Source organism: Doryrhamphus excisus, chromosome 21 (genome assembly GCF_030265055.1).
Source record: "Doryrhamphus excisus isolate RoL2022-K1 chromosome 21, RoL_Dexc_1.0, whole genome shotgun sequence".
In the NCBI taxonomy this organism is placed as follows: Eukaryota; Metazoa; Chordata; class Actinopteri; order Syngnathiformes; family Syngnathidae; genus Doryrhamphus; species Doryrhamphus excisus.
Window position 1 is genome coordinate 12,540,688 of NC_080486.1, and position 23,415 is coordinate 12,564,102.

At 49.7% G+C, this 23,415-nt stretch overlaps 3 protein-coding genes across 5 annotated transcripts; 2 read left to right on the plus strand and 1 right to left on the minus strand.

Moving 5' to 3' along the window:
• Positions 1–496: 496 nt before the first annotated feature.
• On the plus strand, positions 497–6,094 carry LOC131108887 (histone-lysine N-methyltransferase EZH2). Its single transcript, XM_058060299.1, has 19 exons — positions 497–834; positions 1,522–1,645; positions 1,728–1,856; positions 1,939–2,058; positions 2,124–2,244; positions 2,336–2,491; positions 2,569–2,674; positions 2,737–2,900; positions 2,976–3,073; positions 3,150–3,378; positions 3,441–3,601; positions 3,667–3,802; positions 3,888–4,013; positions 4,093–4,271; positions 4,348–4,443; positions 4,508–4,589; positions 4,660–4,740; positions 4,800–4,884; positions 4,957–6,094. Exons 2-19 carry the CDS (start codon positions 1,529–1,531, stop codon positions 5,015–5,017), a joined length of 2,247 nt encoding a protein of 748 aa, XP_057916282.1. The 5' UTR covers positions 497–834; positions 1,522–1,528; the 3' UTR covers positions 5,018–6,094.
• Positions 5,035–14,147, minus strand: LOC131108886 (cullin-1). 2 transcript variants are annotated; one of them, XR_009120556.1, is made up of 23 exons: positions 13,988–14,147; positions 10,541–10,917; positions 10,150–10,324; positions 9,920–10,087; positions 9,792–9,842; positions 9,624–9,714; positions 9,386–9,549; positions 9,140–9,302; positions 8,944–9,074; positions 8,758–8,865; positions 8,574–8,680; positions 8,442–8,490; positions 8,231–8,362; positions 8,042–8,159; positions 7,889–7,965; positions 7,699–7,817; positions 7,522–7,627; positions 7,399–7,446; positions 7,228–7,310; positions 7,053–7,158; positions 6,860–6,973; positions 6,275–6,779; positions 5,035–6,130 (listed from the first exon to the last, which is right to left on the minus strand). XR_009120556.1 is itself a non-coding variant. In XM_058060298.1 (22 exons), the coding sequence occupies exons 2-22, from the start codon at positions 10,678–10,680 to the stop codon at positions 6,699–6,701; spliced, it is 2,331 nt and encodes a 776-aa protein (XP_057916281.1). In that variant the 5' UTR covers positions 10,681–10,917; positions 13,988–14,147; the 3' UTR covers positions 6,156–6,698. The 2 variants fall into 2 exon arrangements, 1 of the variants encoding a protein (XP_057916281.1); XM_058060298.1 differs by lacking the exon at positions 5,035–6,130 and having other exon boundaries at positions 6,156–6,779.
• Positions 14,148–17,157: 3,010 nt separating this feature from the next.
• LOC131108965 (polyhomeotic-like protein 3) lies at positions 17,158–23,413 on the plus strand. Of its 2 annotated transcripts, XM_058060443.1 has the most exons (12): positions 17,158–17,678; positions 18,428–18,962; positions 19,058–19,210; positions 19,434–19,514; positions 19,600–19,795; positions 20,054–20,935; positions 20,995–21,287; positions 21,397–21,559; positions 21,631–21,742; positions 21,810–21,930; positions 22,481–22,808; positions 22,878–23,413. In XM_058060443.1, the coding sequence occupies exons 2-12, from the start codon at positions 18,447–18,449 to the stop codon at positions 23,030–23,032; spliced, it is 3,000 nt and encodes a 999-aa protein (XP_057916426.1). In that variant the 5' UTR covers positions 17,158–17,678; positions 18,428–18,446; the 3' UTR covers positions 23,033–23,413. The 2 variants fall into 2 exon arrangements, with proteins under 2 accessions (XP_057916426.1, XP_057916427.1); XM_058060444.1 differs by lacking the exon at positions 19,434–19,514.
• Positions 23,414–23,415: the final 2 nt, after the last annotated feature.

Genomic DNA, 23,415 nt, shown 5'->3' on the forward strand with positions numbered 1-23,415 from the left:
ATTACCGCCACCGTCAGGATTTGAATGGAATGGCACTGACCCAATATCATTGTGTTAGTATTGCATTATCTTTGACTGTACAACTTTGTAATTCATAATGCATATAGCATTTGTATTTGCCCAAATTGTAATAAACTAAATGTTTGGATAAATGTTATAACCTTTACTTCCTTTGAACGCAGCATCCACGGCCGCGTCGGGAGGGTGTGGCTAAATAAACTTGGCGACCCTCATTTAATCCCCTTCGTTTCACTTGAATGAATCCAAAACTTGCCATAAAGCAGACAAGCTATCTTGATAATAAATAAAGATATATGACTCTATAATTAAACAGATAATATCACTTAACATCTTGTGCGCTGCTGTCGCCGCCGGTTTCAGGCCTGACAATGTCTATCAGCGTGAGCTCTCATTGGCTGACCACCTGATAAACGCGACCTATCGCATCACACGACACTATGTGGCCTATTGTCAAACCATGCGATTGGTCGAAATGTTTGGCGCCTCTTAAATCCGCCGCAGTCGTAGTGGGTGGGGAGAGCGGGATTGGATTGCCGAATTGGGGAGAAATCGGCGGTGTAAACAGATTTTGTTTGTGCAACAACCGGGTTCAAACTCAAAGAAGCGGTGTGGCTTTGGGTGCACCGAGTCCGTACAAGTGAATTTATTGTGCCGCCGGAGTGAAAAGCTTCCTCATTGTTGGCTAACTGTTTGTTAGCCACTGAGCTAGCCCCCCCTCAGCTAGCTAGCTAGCTAGCTCATCGGCAACACAAAGGACGACTTTACCCGTGTTTGTCAGCTCGATCTTGAATGACGACGGAGCCCCCAGCACAGGCAAGGCGAGGTGTCAGTGTACGCCTCAATATGTTGACGTTTTCCACTGACCACCAGATTATGGATTGTCTTCTTTGTAGACGACTTTTATGTTTGGAAACTTATCCACAAGCTAAGCTAGCCCAGTCGCGTGCTGTCAGGAGTGTAAACTTCGAAGGACCCTTCCTCAAGTGGCTCGTGCTATTCTCTATCAGTAACTTCATTTAAGTACATGAAGAGGGGTGAAACTATTGGAAAATCAGCACAAAAGTATTTTTACATCCTTAATGTCTGCCAATATTTTTGCACTTTTAACAAATAATGTCGGTAACTTGTCATACATAGATAATTACTCAGAGTGGATTTAGACTGCTTGATTATGTAGTAGTGATAGTTGTCATGTCGACTAAAAACCTCTAGCTTCTAAATAAATGGTTGCTGGAAGTAGTACTGTTTCCTGTGAACAATTGTAATTGACTGAAAAGGGGACTTCCTTCACTAGAGTTGAACTTCCAGTTCCAGACAGGAAGTTGCATTGTAGACTAAGTGAGTCAATATGTGGGTGTGTGGAGATGCTGTCATGGTTGACTTCACTATAACAATGCACAGATTTGAAATTGAAGAGGCTACTTTTGAGACGGTTGCGTCATCTCATCAGCTGGCTGACACAAGCACACTCGTGTCCTACATGATGGTGTGTCTGTGCAGGGTGATCATGGTGCTGACTGGCAAGCGTTCAGAGAAAGGTCCAGCCCGCTGGAAGCGGCGAGTCAAGTCTGAGTACATGAGGTTACGCCAGCTCAAGCGCTTCAGACGAGCCGATGAGGTCAAGGTTGGTCTCCCCAGGGAATCCTCCATTGAAATCAAATGCACAAGTTGTCACAGAAACGTGAGCCAATGACATTTCTTTCTAGAGCATGTTCAACACTAACCGCCAGAAAATCCTGGAGCGTACTGACATCTTGAACCAGGAGTGGAAGACCCGCCGCATCCAGCCGGCCCACATCATGACATCCGTGGGCTCGCTCAGAGGCACGCGAGAGGTCAGCGAGTTGACATAGAGCTTGCCCCGCCATCGCTTTGTTAGTTTTTTTTTTTGTTGACAAGCCGTGCTCTCCTCCGCAGTGCACGGTGGACAGCGGCTTCTCAGAGTTCCCCCGCCAGGTCATCCCCTTGAAGACCCTCAACGCCGTGGCCTCCATCCCCGTCATGTACTCGTGGTCGCCACTGCAGCAGAACTTCATGGTCAGTGAAACACACTCGTATGTGGCGTCTTTGTGACGATGTAACAAAGGCTGTGTGTTTGTCAGGTGGAGGATGAGACGGTGCTCTATAACATTCCCTACATGGGAGACGAGATCCTGGACCAGGACGGCACTTTCATTGAGGAGCTCATCAAGAACTACGATGGCAAAGTCCATGGAGACAGAGGTGGGTTTACAAGTGTGTCGTCTAAAAGTGGTTTTTAGCAAAACCTTCAACAGGACGTTTAGTTAAAAAAAAAAAAAAACTTTGCTTCCAGAATGCGGCTTCATCAACGACGAGATCTTCGTGGAGTTGGTCAGCTCGCTGGCACAGTACAGTGATAACGAGGAGGAGGAGGAGGAAGAGCCTGACTTCAAGATGGAAATGTGCGACGGCAAGGAGCACCCGGAGGATGCCCGCAACGTCGACGAGAGTGAGTCCGCCACACGGGCGATGACGACTTCATGGTTCCCTTCAGGAGATGAGACAGGAACTTTGTGTGTCCTCCAGGCCGTACCAACAATGACTGCACAAGGAGGTTTCCCTCTGACAAGATCTTTGAAGCCATTTCAGCCATGTTCCCTGACAAAGGCTCGACTGAAGAACTGAAAGAGAAGTATGTGTCCTGGTCTCCACCAGCATCCATCATGCCTTTCCTCATGCGTTTGTGTGTCTCAGGTACAAGGAGCTGACACAGCAGCAGCTTCCCGGCGCCTTGCCTCCCGAATGCACGCCCAACATCGACGGCCCCAATGCTCGCTCTGTGCAGCGTGAGCAGAGCCTGCACTCGTTCCACACGCTCTTCTGCAGGCGCTGCTTCAAATACGACTGCTTCCTCCACCGTGAGTACGAGGCGAGGTCACCGGCATGCTTCCATTGGAAAAAGGCTCATGTCGTTTCCTGCCGTCCTTCCTCAGCTTTCCACGCCACCCCCAATACGTACAAACGCAAGAACCTGGAGAACCTGGTGGACACAAAACCCTGTGGCGTGGACTGCTACATGTACCTGGTGCAGGTGAGCAGCTCGTCTCCTTCAGCTTTGCATGGCGGCTACAGTCTTATGCTCAAAGCTGACACGCATGTTGTCTCAGGATGGGATGGTGAGCGAGTACCCTGTGGGAGGTGCCGGCGAGCGGGCCAAGACACCCTCCAAGCGTACGGTGGGGCGGCGCCGCGGGCGACTGCCAAACAGCAACAGCCGACCCGGCACACCCACCGTGGCCTCGGAGACGAAAGACACAGACAGCGACCGAGAAGGCAGCAAAGACGACGAACGGGAGAACGAGGAAGACAAGAAGGACGAGACCACCAGCAGCTCAGGTGACCCCCACATCAGAAGATCATTTGCTAACAGAGCTGTGCTAATACAACATCCTTGGCAGAGGGGAACTCGCGCTGTCAGACGCCCGTCAAGATGAAGCTTCCTGTGGAGACGCTAGAGTGGAGCGGCGCCGAGGCCTCATTGTTCCGCGTCCTCATCGGGACGTACTACGACAACTACTGCGCCATCGCACGCCTCATCGGCACCAAGAGCTGCCGACAGGTTAGCGCTCACCTCCGCGTTGGCCCGATGTTAGCGGTATTGTCACACTTGTCAACCTGGTACAGGTGTACGAGTTCAGGGTCAAAGAGTCCAGCATCATCGCCCGCGCCCCCACCGAAGATGAGGACACCCCACCCAGAAAGAAGAAGAGGAAGCATCGGCTGTGGGCCACTCACTGCAGGAAGATCCAGCTCAAGAAAGGTCAGCTGTCACATGACACGCCCATGTGGGCCACATCCATCCCGACTGGCGGGTCACATGCTGTTTCTGACCCCATCCCTTCCAGACGGCTCGTCCAATCATGTTTACAACTACCAGCCATGTGACCACCCACGCCAACCCTGCGACTCGTCGTGTCCCTGCGTCACCGCTCAGAACTTCTGTGAGAAGTTCTGCCAGTGCAGCTCCGAGTGTAAGCATGCGCACATTGGCTACGCTCCTTTGGTCCCGCCCCCAAAACACTCCAGCATCCATTCCTCGGCTGCCTGCAGGCCAGAACCGCTTCCCGGGCTGTCGCTGCAAAGCTCAGTGCAACACCAAGCAGTGTCCGTGCTACCTGGCTGTGAGGGAGTGCGACCCTGACCTCTGCCTCACCTGCGGCGCCGCCGAACACTGGGACAGCAAGAACGTCTCCTGCAAGAACTGCTCCATCCAGAGGGGCGCCAAGAAGGTGATGCACCACCCCAACTAAATCTACACATTCACCTGGCTGTTAGCAAACTGACTCCGCCCTCCTCTCATTCCAGCACCTGCTGCTGGCGCCATCCGATGTGGCGGGATGGGGCATCTTCATCAAAGAGCCGGTGCAGAAGAATGAATTCATCTCCGAATACTGCGGAGAGGTAGGACCGCCCATAGGAAGTGGCAAGGTGCTACTGCGTGCTAATGCTAACTTTTGTCACTCAGATCATCTCTCAGGATGAAGCCGACCGCAGAGGCAAAGTGTACGACAAGTACATGTGCAGCTTCCTCTTCAACCTCAACAATGGTAACGAGTCACATGGCGCCGCCTTGTTCCGACCATTTCATGAGACATCTTGTCTGTTTCCTCCATACAGACTTTGTCGTGGATGCCACACGCAAAGGCAACAAGATCCGCTTTGCCAACCACTCCGTCAACCCCAACTGTTACGCCAAAGGTAAGAACACGAGCAGACTCGTGTCCGAACACCAACACCCTGACGCCTCCTCTCCGCAGTGATGATGGTGAACGGCGACCACAGGATCGGCATCTTTGCCAAGAGAGCCATTCAGACGGGGGAGGAGCTTTTCTTTGACTACAGGTAAATGCTACGCTACAGCTACCTCAAATGCTCTCTGAGGAATGTTTACTCACCTCTTTGTTTCGCCACCAGGTACAGTCAAGCGGACGCTCTCAAGTACGTCGGCATCGAGCGGGAGATGGAGCTCGCCTGATGTTTACTAGTCCGTAATGAAGACACACACAGACACACACTCTTCAGGGGAAGAAGACATGTTAGCAACATTTCAGGAAGTCATAAGATTTGAAGCATCTCCTTGTTTATCTTTCGGGATTGTTTATCCTCCAAGTGTTTGTTTTGAACCTAAAGAACAAGACTTCTTTTTATTAATACATAGTGTTGCTGTGAGATGAAACATCTTCTCAGTCCACGTTTCAGGGACCAAATTCACCACCAGCAGGTTTCTGTTTTTTGCCGTTTAAACTGACAGAAAATCCAGTCAAATTTTGACAAAGCTATCTGTAAATATTTTTTTCCCTGTTTTTAGGGGGGGGGGGCAGAATAATTGTTATACTGCTGTTTTTGGTGATGTCAAACAATGCCTTCAAGTGTGTTGGAACTCATACATTACAAAAAACACCAGCAGGTTTTTTTTTCTGGTGCTTAAGACTTTCTCGGCCAAAAACGTTCTAGTGGTGATCTTTCTGGCAGTTACAGTCAACGGCAATGTTAAACCTCGACAAAGCTGGCACTGCCTTCAAATCACGTTTGACGTCACTGCCAGCAATGTCTAGTTTGTCCACTAGAGGTGCTAAAGTCAGTTTCAATGAGTTGATCATGAAAACACCTCAAGCATCCTCACGCTTTGATTTTTGATGTGAATTCTGGTGCTAAAATGGCCTTACGGGCCTGCTGTCTGCTCCACTGCCTGCTGTAATCATACAATCTTTACCGTCAGTGCTGGCCAATTCCTCACAATGTTGAACATTTGTTTCACTTCAGTCACAGGTTGTGTCACATTCCTGATGCTCTAATTTTAAAGGGCCAGCAGGTGTGACTGTAGTGTCGGCCATGTTGCAAGCAGCTGACAGTGATGCTTGTAAGACACACACGGACCATGTTTACAAATAAAGGGTTGTGTTCTGTGATTGGCTGAGGGGGGAATCAGGGAGCAGCAAGCAACCACCTGGGATGTTTTTTGTTATAAATCCTGCAAAAGAAAACTTTAAATTCTCACACGTGGAAGGTGCTGACTCTGCAATGTTCACAGGGATTTTCTTTCTTTGAATAAATTCTATAAAATTGCTGGTCTCGCACTGCTTCCTTCCTGTTGTGATAAAAAAGAGAAAACGTTAAAGAAACCTTTCCTTTTTTATTTATCACACATTTAGAAAATGAACCACACTATACAAATGTCCTCCTGCACGAGAGCGAGAGAAGCAACATGACGGCATCTCGTCTGTACACTCACGTTTGTCCCGCTGTGCTAGACGGCGGCGCAGGGAGGCGGGAGCATGCAGAAACCTTTGGATATGGCTCTCTGATTGGCTGAAGGCTAAAGTCGTGATGTTTTTCCCTATGGCGAGAGAGGGCGGCGGGGCGTTTCTCCTCTTGAAATCCGGGCATATTTACAACATGACAAACGTGCGTTGGTGGGCGGGGCTTTGCTGCTTTTCTCAAGGGCATGGGGGTGGCGTGTAAGTTCCTTCATCACTGACAGGAGAGGTCAAAGTTCACCTTTAGGTTGTCACATGCTCAGCAGCGAACTCAACATGTCTGCCGCACATCAGGATCCACACTTTATTACTCAGACGGGGTGGGGGGGATGAAGATAACACGTGGAAATAAAACGAAGGCGATGTGGGCGGGCGAGTTGCTGGGCTGTGGGGGGGGTTTCAGGCCAAGTAGCTGTACGTGTCCTTCTCGCCATCCACTCTCTCCAGGTACTCCTTCTCTATCAAGATGTCAATGCATTTCTGTCCACAAGAGGGAGACACCAGAGAAGTGTCAGCTTTGGGAAGAGACCAGACGCACAAGGAGGAAGTGAACACATCACCTTGATGACGGGGACTCTGGGTTTGAACCGAGATGACAGCTGGTTGAGGACCTCGGCGAGGAGCTGCTGGTGCTTCAGGACCTTCCTCATCTTCATGATCCTCACGATGGCCGCCTACATACATGGCACACAAAACAGTCACCGTTAGTTGAAGGAACTTGGCGATGGCAGCCTTTTTGGGTGCTTTGGTCACCTGAATGAGGAGCTTGCGGTCCTCCTCGATGTTCTTGTGAGTGGTCTCCTGCTCTTGCTTCTGCTCCGTCTTCATGGGCACGTTGATGTTCACGCGCAACTTTTTACTACACAGAAAGCAGCGAGTCAGCCAACATGGCGGAGGACGACAACAGGAAAGTCAGCAGCAAACTTACTTCTTGTATCCCAGGAAGAGTTTGATGACGGTGTCCGGTTTGAAGTCCACCTCGTCGACATTGGCGTTCTCATCCTCCAGAACCTGGCAGCCCAACAGACAGACACACTCAGGTCACATGACCGATGCTGAGAAACCATTAAGAAAACCAAAGAGGACGCGCTCCTCTCACCAGCAGTTTGGACTTCAGCAAAATCTGCAGTACTTGGACCAGGATGTCCTGAGAGCGTGCGAGGAAGGACGTTAAAAATGTCGCTTGTGGAAAGGTCAGGTGGAGCGTTCGTGCAGCGCTTACGGTTTTGATCTGCGTGCTGTCGGTGAGCTGCTGGACGGTGTAGCTGTCCTCGGTGTTGTACTGCAGCAAGATGGCCATCTGGAAGGTGGACGCCTGCAGCGTGTACCTGCATGAGGAGGACGCCTCTGAAGACTCTGCCGCTCACTTTCTGGCAGGAAGGAGGGAAGCGGGAAGTACCTGTTCTTGAAGCAGTTGGTGACCAGCTCGCCTTTGGACAGGTGGTAGAGCCACGTCAACTTCCTGCCGCTGTGTCTGCTGGCGTAGAACGCCGTGAAGCGCTGGTAGCTTCTCTCCAGCTGCACGCACAGAGCACGGTGAGGTCATGTGACTCACATTGCACATGCACGCGAGCGTGTCCATCTCTTACCTCAGAGGGCAAAGCGAAGGTGCAGGACTGCTGGAAAGGCCACGATCCTGAACTCAGAACCTGAATACTGAAGTCCACTGAAAAGACGCACACGCACACAAAGTCACTGGCGGCCATCACGAGGTGTTGATGGATGTGGCTGCGGTCACTCACAGTCCAGAGGTTCAGAGTTGGTCAGGTGCTTCTTGAACTGCTCGTTGAGGTCTTTGCTGACGCCGATGTCCTGGAACATTCTCTGGAGTTTGGACGTGTACTCGAAGCCGCACGCTTGCTGTGGGAGGAACAAAGCGGACAGACGGTGACAAAAGGTCCAGAGTGGGGGGCGGTCTCAAGAAAACAGACCTTGAGTTTGGAGATCATGCTGGCCTCGGCGTCGTCGCTGGCGCTGTTCTGGTGGACCAAACGCTTGGCGAGCATCTTGGCGTAGAACTTCTGGAAGACGTCCTTGTCCTCGATGTACTTGAACACAACCATCTGCGGAGACATGAGGTTGCATGTTTGCAACGAGTCCAGGTCACGATGAGACAAGATGGCCGCCAAGATGGCATCTTACAACTTGGTTGAGCGTGTCCTCTAGCTCCGCCTCCTCTGGGTTTTTGGAGCTGGAAAGGGAGACGGGGATAAAAGGCGTCAACAAAGGCGGCGTGACATCAGCGGGTGTCGGCTGCTGACATTTGAGCCCCACCTCTTCTTGAGTAACGAGTCACAGTATCTGGCGAGCAGCTCGGGCGACTTGCTGGACGACTGCGCCATCCTGGTGACGGCGTTGTTGTTGATGAATCGACCACACGCCTGACAGGAAGAGAGACGGTCTTTAGGAGTCACAAGGGGGCGCTGCTTCTGTGATGAACGCTAAAGGGTGAGCTGACCTTGTCGAGCGCCGCCACAAAGCCGGCGTCGTTGTTGAAGGCGGACATGACCAGAGCGTTGTACTTCTTGTGGACGTCCAGCGTGGTCTGCACGTACACTTTGGGGTCCTGAGGGAGAAGACGCAGCCACCATGACATCACACACACACACAAAAGAAGTCCTCAAGCGTCAAGAGGCGTTCTTACGTTGAGCGCCGCCTCGCCACACTTTTCAATGGCGGCGAGGCCCTGGTTGTGGATGTGGGTCTCTAGGAGCTTCTTGAGTTCTCCCAGGCCGTCAGTGATGCGTGACACCAGGTTGTACATGCGGCCCAGGTCTGAGGAGACATCACCACATCAGTTCGATGCCTAAGGCCTCGGAGGTCCTCTATGACACGCTTACCTTCGTTCTTGTCGGCATCCAGAAGGTTCTGGAACTCTGTGTGAAAGATCTCCAGGTGCTTCTCGATGAGGACCTGCTCGCACTTCCTGGCCAACTCGTCCTGCGTGGACTCATGGAGGTACACCTGCACACGCCGCTGCTCCTCCAGCAGGCGGGCCTCCGCCTGGCATTCGCGTGAGGACATCGTCAGCCTCGCTCTCACGATGCAGAGCGCGGGAGGGAGGGGGGAATTGGGCACGCGCGTACCTTCTTCATGTACTCGGTGACCGGGTTCTGCTGGAGGAACTCGGTGCTCTCGCGTGTGTAGAAACGTTCCGTGTCTGTCAGGAACTGGCATTCAAAGTATTCCTTGTAGACGGACAGCGTGGGGCCTTTGGCGAAGGCGTCCTCCTCGTTCAGGCCCAACTCCACTGGAGATGTTATTGAGATGCTCATGCCGGAACAGCGGAACCTTCAGTAAGCCAAGTCGTTGTTTGGGACTCACCGTAAGACTGCACCACACCGCTGATGAGTCTGGTATTGATGGTCTCGCCGTTCCTCTCCCTCTCGATCAGCTTGAGCACAGCATTTGTAACCTGGGGAGAAGCAGCAGCAGCTCACGTCAATGTGGCGGAGGACGGCGAAGACGACGCTTAAAGGCGTCCAAACGCACCTGCTTGTTGAGCGGTCTGAACAAACACTCCCTCCAGGTGACCAGGGCCAGCTGTGAAAAGGAGTTGAGGTGTTGAGAAGATGAGGAAAGAGCGACGAGAGAAGACGGTGAGGAGGATTTCTTGTTACCGAGTAGATTTCGTAGATGCCCTTGCGACCCTCGTCACACTCCCGTCGGACCCAGTGACGGTTGAGGTAGGCACAGATCCCATTGAGGACCTTACTGGAGAAACGGTAATCCTCCCACTGCTGGGTGTAGAACTTGAGCACACACTCGTCCATGAGGTCCTCTCCATCCTGAGGAGGACAAAAACAATGTTGGCGATTTGTGAATCTTTAGGAGGAGCACGTTGGATCACCTTGAGCAGGCTGGTCAGATAGTTCTTCAGGAACTCCTTGAGCCTCTTGTAGAGCTCCAGGCCTACAAATTGGGCTCCACCTGGAGTGGTGGACTTTTTGGAGGGCTTGCTGGGGGGCACAGAGCCCCTTCCCTGGCTGGACTGGTGGACACTGGTACAGTAGTTATATACATGTCTGAGGGTGGCTTGTTAAGGAAAGATTGTCAACTCAAAGTCGACTTTACAAGACGCGTGGACCGTAGTACCTATGGAAGATTCTGGAAAGCTCTGAAGGAAGAAAGAGGAGATGAGTACAGACTCTACAAATAAAAGTATTGCAGAATAGGGTCGCTGGAGCATGAAAAGAGGTTCTGTCGATAGAACACCACAGCAGATGAGATCATTGGGATACGTGTAGAGTTCCATGTAGCGAGACTTGGCCATGCTCTGCCGCGTGTACACCTGCTGGATGCCGGCCCGCAGGTCGTCCCATATTTGGTCCAGGCCTATCTGTTTCAGTCCATGCGGGTTCTGGGTCCTGTTGGACGACATGGTGTGGGCTCCTGTCCTGCTTTCCGGGCCAAAGGTTCCCCCTCACACTCCTGCTCCGGTGAGGACTCCTCTCCCTCTTTTGATCTGGGTCCGGTCTGATGCTGCTCTCAGAGTGCAGGGTCCATCTGGGCCGGCGGTGGCGATGCTTCAGCTAGTTTGTTGAGGGATGCAGGACCACTGGGTGGCGCTGTGTGCCCCTCCTCCACCTGAGAGCTTCGGCACGCCTCACCAGATGACCTAGGATGGACACAAGGAAATGCCGGTTAACAAAAATCTGAAAAAAAGGACTTATGAAATACTGTATATACATGTATATATATGTCAATTATTGTTCTGGGAATGAAGAGCGCGAGAGTCCAGCTGTCAGTCACACAGCTTCATCTGCTGACATCACTCAGCTAATTACAGATTAGTCCACTAAATCGCTTCGGCGACAAGTTTGCGGCCAGCCTCAACAACATCAACGTGCTTGTGGATCCTATCAGAGCTCTAGCGCTCCAACACTTCAGTACCAGTTTTAGTGTGGCGGGTCGCAAGAATTCACGCAAGCTTTCATAAAAGCGTCCCAAGACAAACTGCTTCTGAGACAATTAAATAGATGATTGGTTTGGCGTCAATCATTGCCAGACTGTTTGATGAACTCATCAAGAGGTCATACGCCAACATACATGATTCATAAGAGAGTGTCAACGTAAGAAGTAAGCAACACTGTGTGTAGAGTAGGTCGCTATATTTAGAAGGAGCCATGATGCAGGACAGCTCGTCTCGGTCAACATCATCATTAGGATCAGTGACCCGGGAGGAACCGAGAACACGTAGACTCTCGAAGACCAAGTAACCGCTCGTCGTCTCCACACATAAGGACAACCTGAGGCGCTGCGGTGGTTACCATGGCAACAGGAAGGGATGGTAGCATCTCGAGTCACCACTGAGATGATGGAGTGGGTTGTCTGAGAACAGCACTCGGGGTAAAAGAGAACATGACCAAACTAGAATATTTGGCTGTGGACTGGAGCGCCCCCACTTGGAAGTTCTCCTCCTTTACGCTTGCTGTAGAAGGACGGAACAGTCATGACTCCTTGTAGAGAACAAGCAATAAGTTATCAGCTACACGGAAACGACTTCCTTAATTTCCACTCTCATTTACACCCAGTCACATCGGCCGCCCACTCAGCGTGAAGGCACACACTTTACAGTTTTCTTCATTTTGGTTTGCTTATTTAATGTTTGCGTTTTATTAGCCAGAATTAGCCTATTCAACGCAACTGTTTTGGGGGACGACTTCCAAGAAAGTTAGACACCAAGGACCAGAAATCTTCCTTCACTATTATTTTTATTTTGCGTACAATCCACAATGAAAAAATATTTTTTTTAAACACAACCCATGTATGGTATTATATCAAAGTAATTATGATTACTGCAACATCTTTTTGCACATATTTTAATTGGTAATGTGGTAACTATACTTTCAAGGAACAGCAGTGACCTACTGTATAGCATCCCACTAAATAAAAACAAACAATACTGTGCTTACACTGTGTTGTGGTGTTGCTACTGTAACTGCTTTTTTCCCCCCTTCGGAGTTCAACAGCCGTTACTTAAGATTTCTCAGATCAAAACAAAACTGCTGCACAAGACTTCTATGGCCTCCAGCACTCTCGGCATCAGACGAACTGTACTTCTTTTAGCATTCAGTTCAGCGGTTAAAAACAAGCATGCATGCAAAGTTATAAAACATTACAAAATGTGCCTTCATTGTTTTGTGACTCAATAAAAGAACACAGTCGTGCTATTTGTCACTGGAGTTGTTTTTATTTCACTCATGTTAAAATATAGTCTCATCTCGTAAGCCTAGTGTATCATGACACCGCTAGTCAAGTGTGGCTGCTGTTGCTTGACATAGATTCAAACACGACAACACCACAGCGGTCATGATACCAGAGGCGACCATGACAGCGACACCAGGAAAGTGTGGACATGTTGGTAATCGTGCGACGCAAAGTAAATACGAGCGACACATGCACCGCGTTGCATGCGTGACAGACAGACAGAAGACTTTAAATAGCAACAACTTGTCTCCAAACCAAAACACATCAATGCTGTTGAGGAAAGACTAAAAAGTCCAGTCGCAGTAAACACACACCTTCAGTAAAACACCAAAATAATTCCACCCATCCATCTCAGTGATCGGATCAAGCTACACGTGTACAATTAAGGACGGGACTATTTTTGGATTGCGCCGTCTCTCAAAAGGCAAAACAAGACAAACAAGAATGCTTATAATCTCATTAACTTCAGGGAGCCGTTTCTGCAGGTCGCCGTACATAAATGTGCTCTGATGCAAACATGACAAACACGGTAAGAATCTCAGGAATCCATACAGCGTGGGGGACCCTCTCCCAGTCTGAAATGAATAGTTGATAGTGTATAGGTTGGAATAATGTGGCACAGAGTCATAATAATAATGTGTGCACAAGTTTGTTGTTCCGTCATTTTGGATTCAAGTTGAAAGAAATGATGCAGAACAATTACTATGAGGTCTGGAGTGCACCTCTTTGAATTCTTTTTCACTGGTTTGTCAGAGGTTTGACACAAACGAGCTGTGCATGGACATTTTTAATAATCCCATAATTTAATATCAATACATGGCCCAATAACTGGCTGTATTATTGAAGATCCTTCTCTCCCAAAGATGCATGCAGAGCACACAAGTATGTTAACATTTTAACGAGTAATCCACTTTATCTTAAAGATAAACTTGAATCATGTCACTAGCTCACAACCCCACTTAGCAGTGTCTTCTTTGATGAGAGTACCTGGAATGTAATCTATCTAAAATCTGGCGATGTATCGCTGAGATTACTAACGTTATATGTGCTGGGTTTGGGTATTTTAGGTTGTTCTACAGAGTCTGACACTGCTACGCCATCGTGCTAGCTCGCGTTAGCTTCTCGGGCTAGATTAGCCCAGTTAGCTTTCGAAGTAAGGCTATTTCGGTTACCAGACGTTCCGGGACGGGGGTAATAGGAAGGGACTCATCTGAATTGGTTTACGTTTACATGGTAAACCATGTTTGGGAACCATGGTGGTTGTTTCAGCTGCATTTACAAAGCTACCCGCAGTGGGCAGCTTGTGATTGTGTAGCAGGTTAAAATGGCAGCCTAGCTTTATAGGCGGCTCAATAATGAGTCAGGAAAACAGACCACTAGCCGTTAGCATTAGCCAGCTAGCTCTTAGCTATGGTTGATTGTCACGAGAAAAGTGCTCTTCGCAAGTGGGTGTCCGTCACCCCAAAAGGCTTCCTTACCATTTTTAGGCCGTGACAGTCACCGTATGGTCGTCGCATGTGTGGATTATCACCCGGGTACCGATGTCCTCCGCCGGTTGTCGTGCAGCTCGCTGCTAACTGCGACCGCTCGGTTTGGTTCGCACAAAGATCAGCTCATCAAGCGCCGATTCATGTGGCGTTCAGGGAGGGTCGGAGAAATTGGATTCTTCATCACGACGTACGTAAACACACGCGAAAATCTACTCGTGGCGATGGGATGAATTTAATGCTTTTTATCTGTCGACAGATAACCATACTAAATAAGTTAAGAATAAAAAAGTCTATGAAAATAAAGACAAGTAGGTCTTCACTTAATAAAATGTACATAAGGATCCAATTGTTATTTGTGTCAATATTTGAATTTGTCAGTGGAGCAAGGGTGCCACTATAAACTGTGTTTCAAGAATACAATTACAACAACAGTATTATATTCAATTTATTTTTTTACACCTGACACAGAGCATAAACAAATGCCGGATCTTTGGTTGAGTCTTTGAATGCAGCATTTACGTCACATATGTGGCGTGTCAGTGGGACTACAAAAATGGCCGATCATTTTTCTACAAGCAAGCGCACTGGAGAGTTCCAGTCTCCCCGTGTGACTTCATCATGTACATTGTGAGATTTTGTCCATTGGGCGGGGCAACAGTGTCTTTTGATTGTAATATTTCCCACCTAGAATGTTGTCAAACGACAACAATGTCAATATTTTGACTTATTATTTCCCCCAATGGTTTCTTGTCATGCACCTCAGTGTCACCGAAGATCTCTCAAAGTGAATTAAGAATGACGACAATTTTGTTGGCATAATTGTATTTTATAAACCGAGGAAGGATGTGGATTCTCATCTCATGCACCGTCATCAAGATCAACCGGTTAGAACACGTGTTTGCTCCAACCGTTGCTTTCTTATCTGAAAAATCATACAAAGACATTATTGAGTTATTATCATTATTCAGCCTTTGACCCCCACTACTTCAGCCATCTTGAACTGGATATTCATGAATACCGGTTTCCTGTTGGCCTGCATCATTTCCTGCTGTTGCTTCAGTCGAACTTCTTCCAGACTCATGCAGCCCCCTGATAATACACACACACACATATTATGACTTATTGTAGCATGTACATGCACTACACACTCCAAACACAAGGAGGCAGTGAGATGTAAACCACTGCTCAGAGACAACCATTTACAAATAGTTCCAAAAAGGACGCTGTGTATTCTTTACAACATCAAAAAGAAGATACAAGTGACAAAACATAATTTCTTCTTTGTCTCTCACCAACGCTGCTGGGTTTGATGGTGACGTTTGCCATTGTTCTGCTCAGCCTCAGCTCCTCCAGAGCGGCGAGTTCAGCCTCTGCCTCTGCTCAAGCAATTACACAAGCAAGGAAGTGTACAGTATGCGCAGCAACACTTTTTGCAAAGTAGTTCCTCTGTCATGTGCGGGTCAACTCACTTCTTTGGATCTCCTGTCTCTTTTTGGGGTTTGGTGGGATGACTGTGTAGGCTCTGTGGCTGAAATGGACACAGATATCAACTCATAATAATAATAACATTTTGTCATGCAAGGATGCACCAGTTGGGGTGTACATGCACTGAATTTGAGGAGCGTCTTTGCAAGTTGATCCAGATTACCGTCTGGTCAAAGTTCAAAGAATCAGCTGTCTACATGCTGCATCAGCAGCAACAGATGGCCTCGGCTTTAAGACACACACATCCTTTAATTGCAGGATGCTACTGAAGGTTTGCATGTAAGGATGTAGTCCTATAGCGTGCAATATACATCAAAGATCATAAATAAATAAAATAAATTATTCTATAATTCACAATCAAGGCCCTCTCACCTCTGGATTAAAGGCTTCCTCTGAGTCTGGACGCCCGCTCGCCCCCTCAGCCCGGGACCCTTGCACCCCTCCCGCCACTGTGCATCTAAAAGTGGCTGCTTTACCAAGGGCAAGTCCTGCTTTCCTTTTAAGCCGTTGGGTATGGGGGCAGTGGACCTGGACCTGGTTCTGCGTTCACATCTCATCTCGGAAAGACCCCCCTTCTGGCTTGCTCTGGGACAGCTGGCTGCTCTGCTGTGATGCAACGGGGTCACATGGAGCTCTTTCAACCTGTTTCGTGGCTTTGATGGAGACTCCACTGCTGGTTTGTGTTTGCTAATCTTTGTGGACGACATTCTTCTTCTTCATCTGTTGGCTCCCTATTCAAAAAAAGTATCTTCCTCTGAGGGGAGGCATCTTCTCTTTCAAATTACACAGTCCACTTTTCTGTTTCGGTCATCTGGTTGCTATGGAGCTCAAACCACATGAATGCCACTGTATCAAGTTTGATAGCTTGACTCAGACTTCTGGTCATAACCTTCACAATAAAAGGAATACATTCTGGAGGTCAAATCCTGTAATCTATATGCTAATGTAAAATACATGCTAATGAAGCCAAAGGACAAGAGGGAATTCATATATATGTATGTTTATAAATTAAACCTATTTGAAATATATGTATGCTCCCACTACATGTAAACACTATTAGCAGTATCATAACTTCACCTTACCCAAATTTTATTTCCATAAGAGCAACTAAGGCAACATATGCACCATTTTGTACACCACTTGTTTGAGTTACAGAGTCTATTATTTTGAAAACCTATTTTCCGGTTAGTTCAATGTGGTGTTGTGTAACATGAACAAAGCTGCGGATTAATGTCAGTACTAGTGACGCAGCAGTTTTTTTTACAAGTTCATAGGTTGGGTGTTTATGTACTTAAATTAATGGAAAAAAACAATGCAGCGAAATTTAATTGTTAATTGTTATTGTGGTCTTTCCTTATGTCCGTGTACTATCTTTGAATAAAGTTTTTAAAATGTGGCATTGCTGTCACTGTCAGTATAGAATATATCTCAATGAGCCAATCAGCGTGTGTTACGTCATCCGTTTGTTTTCCTATCAGTATGCTAATACAATATTGTATTGTTATTAGTAAACCAATTATTGTTGTTATTTTGAAAGACAGTGTTGTGATGTGAATGAATGTGTAGTAACATCAATGAATGAAATTAGCCTTAGCATGGGCATTGCTATGTTTACTTCCGGTTTGGAACTGACGTGATTTTAAAGCAAAAGTTAATGCGAGACAAGAAGCGAAAGTCTCCTCGATTATTTCTGGTAGTCCTCCGGAGCTGTGAGTGGTGCTGTTCCGCCTCAGTGAACATAAACCTCCCGTCACCGGAGCTCCACTAGCGGGCCGAGTTGACACTTCTCTCCGCCTCACAGAGCCTCGGGCAGGCTGTTTTCACGCCTCCTGCCAGGGCAGGTGTGGAGCGAGTTTGAGAGAGAGAGAGAAAGAATGGCGGACTGACGAGCTCCTCCGCCCCCTCCGCCCCTGGAGGCCATCATGAAGCCAGCAAGGAGCGACCAGCGCCAGGCCTAACTTTGCTCCAAGCAGCCAGTCACAGACGAGGAGGCGGGTGACCTAAGGAGGCGGTGGGTGGGTGACTACGGTGTGTGTTGCGGCTGGCTGACGTGCATTTGGCCGCCGCTGGTGCCGCTTGTCAGCCGGGGAAGTGAAGTCGTCACACGCGTCCATCACCACCTGGAGCCACACGGATAAAAACATGCACTCTGCCTCCGATGGAGGACCCGGCCGCGGCACGCTGATAGAGGGAGGTAAGAAGAGCGACCTCGGTGTTGTTATCACCGTGACACTTCCGCTAGCTGAGGCCTGCCTCCATGTTTTTTTTTTTCTCCCCCTTTTTTATTGCGCCTGTCAGTCTGCGTCCACATCACACGTCAGCATCTGACCGCCGTGCGTGGACGTGCACCTGTCTGCCAGCCTGCTTAGAATCACGCGTATTGCCCCGCAACCAGGTGTGCACAAGCGGGGGGAGGCTACAAGTGGCCGTGCAGATGTCTGTTTCGCACAAAACCGCCATGTTGTTTTAATGTTATGCTGCTAACAATCATCTTTTAGAAACTGTGTGAACGACAAAAACGATGGCCGTCAGTGCGCAAACGGCTGTTGTATGAATTGTGTGCAAGCCGCCGTCTATTTATGTGTTATCGTCCATCAACGTTGGATGTGCGCGCATCCAAAATTGCCAGTGTGCATGAACGTAATGCAGAATACATTACGGTAATTTGGAGTTACTCAACTAAAGAGCTGCAGAATTCCAAAATATTACGGTCGACAATGTCGAAACAGCAGATAATAATCTTAATCAATCTCTCCCACACTACCAAACAGGAACTTTGGTTCATATACGTACATTTGCTGAGCAAATGATATGTTTTGATTTTGCTCAAATATGCATCTATGGTCACCAAAAAGCCAGCCAATGACAGGACAGAAAGGCGGGACTTAAACAGAATTTGTATTTGTATAAAAAAAGCAATCGTCTTTTGTTTGTGTGTTCCAGCCTGCTAAAGTCTTGAATAATGGACAAGGAGCTGGTTGGTCCGAGCCAATCGGACCATGGACCCGCCTCCGACTCCTCCGCCCTCCCCACGCCCAGCCCTCCTCGCCTCACGCCCAACCCCATGCTGCTGGACTCCCCGGCGCCCTCGCAAACGCCCGTCACCTCCTCGCCGCCTCCCCCTCTCACTCCGGCCCCCTCCCTCTCGGCACCCAAGACGGTGGTGGCGGCGGCAGCTAGGACCGCCTCCCCTCACATCCTCGTCCCTGCGCCGCCCAAACTGACACCCACGGCGAGCACCACCCTGCGCACCTACGCTCGGCCCATCCTTCCCGCTGCCTCCAAGACAACCCCGAGCTCTCCACTTCCTCCTTCCTCCTCTGGTGATGTCACCACGTCTTCTACCACTGCTACTTCTTCTACAGTGACCACCAAGACGTCCACCACGCTGACCAATGGGAACCCCAGGACCGTTCCCACGACAACCTCCAACACAATCACACCCTTCCACACCCCGGCCAGTCCACCTGGGAGACAGGTAGCATTCCATTTATCTCGTCACTTTTCCCCAAAGACCTCGAAATGTCATCAGTTCTGTTCCCAACCTCTTGAAACATGGTGGATTCTCTGTAGGCGTCTCAGCCTCAACCGGTGAGCTCCGCCGGCACTGTGCGAGCTAATCAGAGCCCCAGCGCCATCAGGCAGAGGGCGTCCCAGCAGGCCGTGCTCCTGGGGAAAGGTCCCAAGGGGGCTGGACAAGACCAGGTGCTGCTACGAGCTCAGATGGTAAACAAAAAGCACACGCAAATGTCACACGGGGATGCTGGTGTGTCCATGGTGACAGTGAAGGCAGCATTAGAGAGTTTCTGTTACATTCAAGCCAAAGGAGGAGCGGTACCTCCATCTTTATGTTGAATGTATAACGTTGAATGAAATGTAGTGGTTGTCCCCTAAGTGGCTCTCCTCCTTCCTTTGCACATCCTCTTTGCTTCATTCCTTCTTCCTGCAGCTCATTCTCACATCCACTATGCGACCTGGCCCTCCCTCCTCTTCTTCCGCTCCCTCCTCCGCTAACCCCGCCTCCGCTCAGGTGAAGCGCCAGACCACAACAACTCTCTCTCTCTCAGCATTTTTGCCAAAGTATTGAACTTTATGTCTCCCGCCTGTTTTTCCAGCTCCAGAATCTCACCTTGAGGCCCCCGGTCACCATTCCACCCTCTCTTCGTCTCAAGCCCCCCTCCTCGTTGCCGCCTCCCCTCTCTCGGCCTCAAACGGCGCTATTCCCTCCTCTGCGTCCGCGACCGCCGCCCAGCACCGCGGCAACAGAGAGCTCAGCCACGCCCGGTCGCCACCTCGCTGTGCCACCTCCAAGTAGGTCCCAAAGGATTCTATCATGTGGGGTCAAAATACACCACTTATGACCAATGTTTAATCACGGTAAGGTGCATGATGAGTACAGCAAGTGACACCAACATTTGCATGCAGAGGTAGCTAAAGCCTCTTCAAATATAGCTACTGCCATCTTGTGGAGTTTATCTACAGCCACAGCTCCTTAAGGTTCTTTTGGGGGTCATTAGAGATCCTGCACACTACAGTTTTTACAGTAGTTCTGTCTTTCCTTTTGTGAAGCGCTCTACTCTCCTGTTCGAGCCGTCCCTCTCCGGCCGAGGCTTCATTGCGTGAGGGCGGCGTCCCCGAGGATCCCTTTACCTCTTCAGACCATGACCACGGCCTCCCAGGCGTCCGCCGTGGGATTCAAGAGCTGCTCCTCGTCCCAAAGCAAGCTAGGCACCAGCCAATCCCAACTCGGCGGCCTCCCCGCCTCCTTCCAGACATCGCCGTCCGCATCCAGGCAGCTACAAATCATCGCTCTCTCTTCAGCTCGCCAACCGCTGTCGTCTTTCCCCAAAACGTCTGCGGCTCCAGCAGTAGCATCGCCTGAGCCGCGCAGCCAATCAAAGAGGACTTTGAGTGGACAGGAAGTGCTTCCCCTTCCTCAAAGCCCCACGTCGCCTCCCCGCCTGCTGCCACAGACACTGAGCCCTAAAGGGGGAGGAGACAAGAAGAGCGAGGAGCTGCCAGGAGGATTAAAAGAAGAAGGAAGAGTTGCTGAAAATGACCAAAGACACAAAGATGAGGAGGAAGGAGACAAGACGGAGGGAGAGAAGGACACTCGCCTCCTCACTGGGAAGGAGCAAGAAGGGGAAAAAGGGGAGGACATGGACGTGACTGAAGAAGGTCAGAGTGAGACGCCAGATGGAGGCGAGGACCGGAAGATGGAGGTGGAAGAGGAAGGAGAAGCTGCCATGAATCATTCGGAGACCTCTCCACCTGTCACTCAAACATCAGGAACGGTCAAAGACTCCAAGCCAGAACCGGAAACCATCACAAATCTGGTTTCAGAGCCACTTCCAGTCCAGAATCCATCTCCAGAGTTTCCTCAAGACCTCCAGAACCCGAACCAATTGGACATCTGTGAGAACATGTCCACCCAGTCCGACAACCATTCAGGTACGATCCGACCCGATTATGTTGCGTGGACTTGTGCTAACCGTGTGTACCGCTTGCAGCGCTGTCAAGCCTCTCCTCACAGTCTCCGCCCACCTCGCCGTTCATTGGCTCCTCCACCGAGGCCCCGCCCAAACCGGTCAACCTCAGCCAATCAACGCACGAGGACAGCAATGGGAAGCAAACACTGGGTGGAACACAAATAGAACCTGAACCTCCTGACCAATCAGAAGAGGAGCTGGAGAGCCAGCAAGTGGGCGGTACCTGGGAGCCAAGGGCGTGGCCTGAAGGCCGGGAGGTCTTGACCCACCTGGTTGAGGGATTTGTCATCCAGGAAGGACTCCAACCTTTTCCTGTACGCACACACACGCACGCGGAACAAACTTACGAGATTGAAGTGAAAGGGGGCAGGTCCTCGGACATGATTGACATGTCATCTGACGCATCTTGTCACCATCGTGCAGGTAAACCGCTCGTCACTGCTGCTTCCTCAGCAGGCCGCCCAGCCCCAGGAAGTGAACGGGACCAATGGCAAGGCGGCGCTTCCTGTGACGGAGGCCTCGGAACCAGCCGCACACTCGAGCGACTCCGACGAGGAGGGTGGAGACACGGACGAAGTGGCGACGCGTACGTTTTCATTGGCTTTTCAACATATTAAAACACGTTGGGTTTTATTCAGCGTCTGTTCTGCCGTCCAGGATCGGGCCACCGGGACCGGACTGTGTTGCACTGCCAGTTCTGCGGCAAGAGAGGCCACGCCCACAACTTCATGCGGTCCAAGCGCTTCTGCTCCACTTCCTGTGCCCGAGGGTGAGACTCCAGAAACAAAAAGCGGTTTGTGACACGGTGACAGCGTCACATGTGTTCTCTGTGCCAGGTTCAACGTCCGTTTGACGAAACGTTTGCGGGCACTCAGTGCAGGAAGCCGCTCGGAGAGGCCTCGCCCGGTCCTGAACAGGGCGCAGTCAGTGCCTGGGAAACCTCTCTTACTGCGACTGGTAAGGAAACACCTCCGTTGCTAACATAAATCCTCCAATTATAGTCGGGGTGTTCATTTATGGAAAGCCTAAAAAGGGCAGCGTTAATTGGAGCCATGTGATAATGGGAGAGAGTTACCAAAACTTAATGAATACATAGCAATTTCTCTTTAATAATGATGTGGAATGCATGAGAAAGTGGAAACTAGTTTCCAATTTACTAATTGCCTTTGCAAACTACGCACCTGGCCATGATAGGAAGTGAATGGTGGTGTTGATTGGAGCATGTTTAGTACTGATATGAGAAGAGCGCCACCTATTGGATACCTGCAGCAGTTGAATATGCTAACACGACATGCTGCATGTTTACATGCTAACTAACAAAATCATCCACAAACTTGGTGTAGTAACACACCATGAGTTCCCTCCATGAGACTGGAGAAGGTGGGGGATTGTGGGCGGAGTCAAAAGCAAATTAGCTCCTCCTACATTTCACCTCCAGATTAGCAGCTTTGCTGCCATCTAGTGGCCATTAGTGAAATTGCACCAGTTAAAAGTACCCTCTCCTCAGCCTCGTGACCTGTGGAGCGCCGGGCGCCGTGAAAAAGACGCCAAGGAAGAGAAGGTCATATCAGCACGGGAGGAAGAGGAACAGGACGAGGAGGAGGAGGAGGACGAAGAGGAGGAGGAGGAAGATATGGAGGCAGGAGGGGAAGAAGAGGAGGAAGATGACGATGAAGTGGAGGAGGATCCAGCAGTCGCCATGACAACTAGGATAGAGAGTCAAGTGGCAGCGGGGAGAATGAGGTCTGTCGTGACCACGCCCACAAGCACCTTTAAGCCCACCCCCTGCCAGTGGAGTGTTGAGGAAGTTGCGTCCTTCATTCGCACGCTGCCAGGTAAAACACACACACACACACACACAGTGTTACAATGTAACGTGTGCGTGACGTTTGCGGTTCGTGCAGGCTGCAGCGAGGTGGCCGACGCCTTCAGGCTGCAGGAGATCGACGGCCAAGCTCTGCTGCTACTGACGGAGGACCACCTCATGACCAGCATGAACATCAAGCTGGGGCCCGCGCTCAAGATCTGCGCTCACATCAATGCGCTGAAGAACCAGTGAGGGGGCGGGGCATCATGGTTTTGAAGAAGCACCAAGACTGTAGCACGAGGCACATTTTTGTCATTTGTGTATATCGGACAAGCTGCTGGAGAAGTGTACACTTGAAGGATTTTCAACATTCAATATATATAATTTAGTTTTTTTGTTGTTTTTTTTTTTAGACTGTGACATCCCACGACAAATCTATCCTGTAGCTATACCATAACTGTGTGTACAAAAAAATAATAGGTGAACTTTGTACGTGATTCATGAAGATGTAATGTTTTATATTGCTATATTCTGGACAAGAAAAAAAAAGTCACTATCACGAGGGAGACTGGCGTCTTTGTCACATTTTTATGCTATCTTGCTTGAAAATATTTAATAAAGCAAATAATGCTACA

Excerpts from the sequence above, each read along its gene's own strand:
- LOC131108887 (XM_058060299.1), top strand. The coding sequence starts at position 1,529 with ATGGTGCTGACTGGCAAGCGTTCAGAGAAAGGTCCAGCCCGCTGGAAG. Across the intron at positions 2,901-2,975 it reads ATACGACTGCTTCCTCCACC|CTTTCCACGCCACCCCCAAT; the intron begins GTGAGTACGAGG and ends GTCCTTCCTCAG. Across the intron at positions 4,444-4,507 it reads TCTCCGAATACTGCGGAGAG|ATCATCTCTCAGGATGAAGC; the intron begins GTAGGACCGCCC and ends TTTGTCACTCAG.
- LOC131108886 (XM_058060298.1), bottom strand. The coding sequence starts at position 10,680 with ATGTCGTCCAACAGGACCCAGAACCCGCATGGACTGAAACAGATAGGC. Across the intron at positions 9,303-9,385 it reads TCACCGAGTACATGAAGAAG|GCGGAGGCCCGCCTGCTGGA; the intron begins GTACGCGCGTGC and ends CGCGAATGCCAG. Across the intron at positions 7,818-7,888 it reads CCTTCGCTTTGCCCTCTGAG|CTGGAGAGAAGCTACCAGCG; the intron begins GTAAGAGATGGA and ends CTGTGCGTGCAG.
- LOC131108965 (XM_058060443.1), top strand. The coding sequence starts at position 18,447 with ATGGACAAGGAGCTGGTTGGTCCGAGCCAATCGGACCATGGACCCGCC. Across the intron at positions 19,515-19,599 it reads CTAACCCCGCCTCCGCTCAG|CTCCAGAATCTCACCTTGAG; the intron begins GTGAAGCGCCAG and ends CTGTTTTTCCAG. Across the intron at positions 21,743-21,809 it reads TCCACTTCCTGTGCCCGAGG|GTTCAACGTCCGTTTGACGA; the intron begins GTGAGACTCCAG and ends TCTCTGTGCCAG.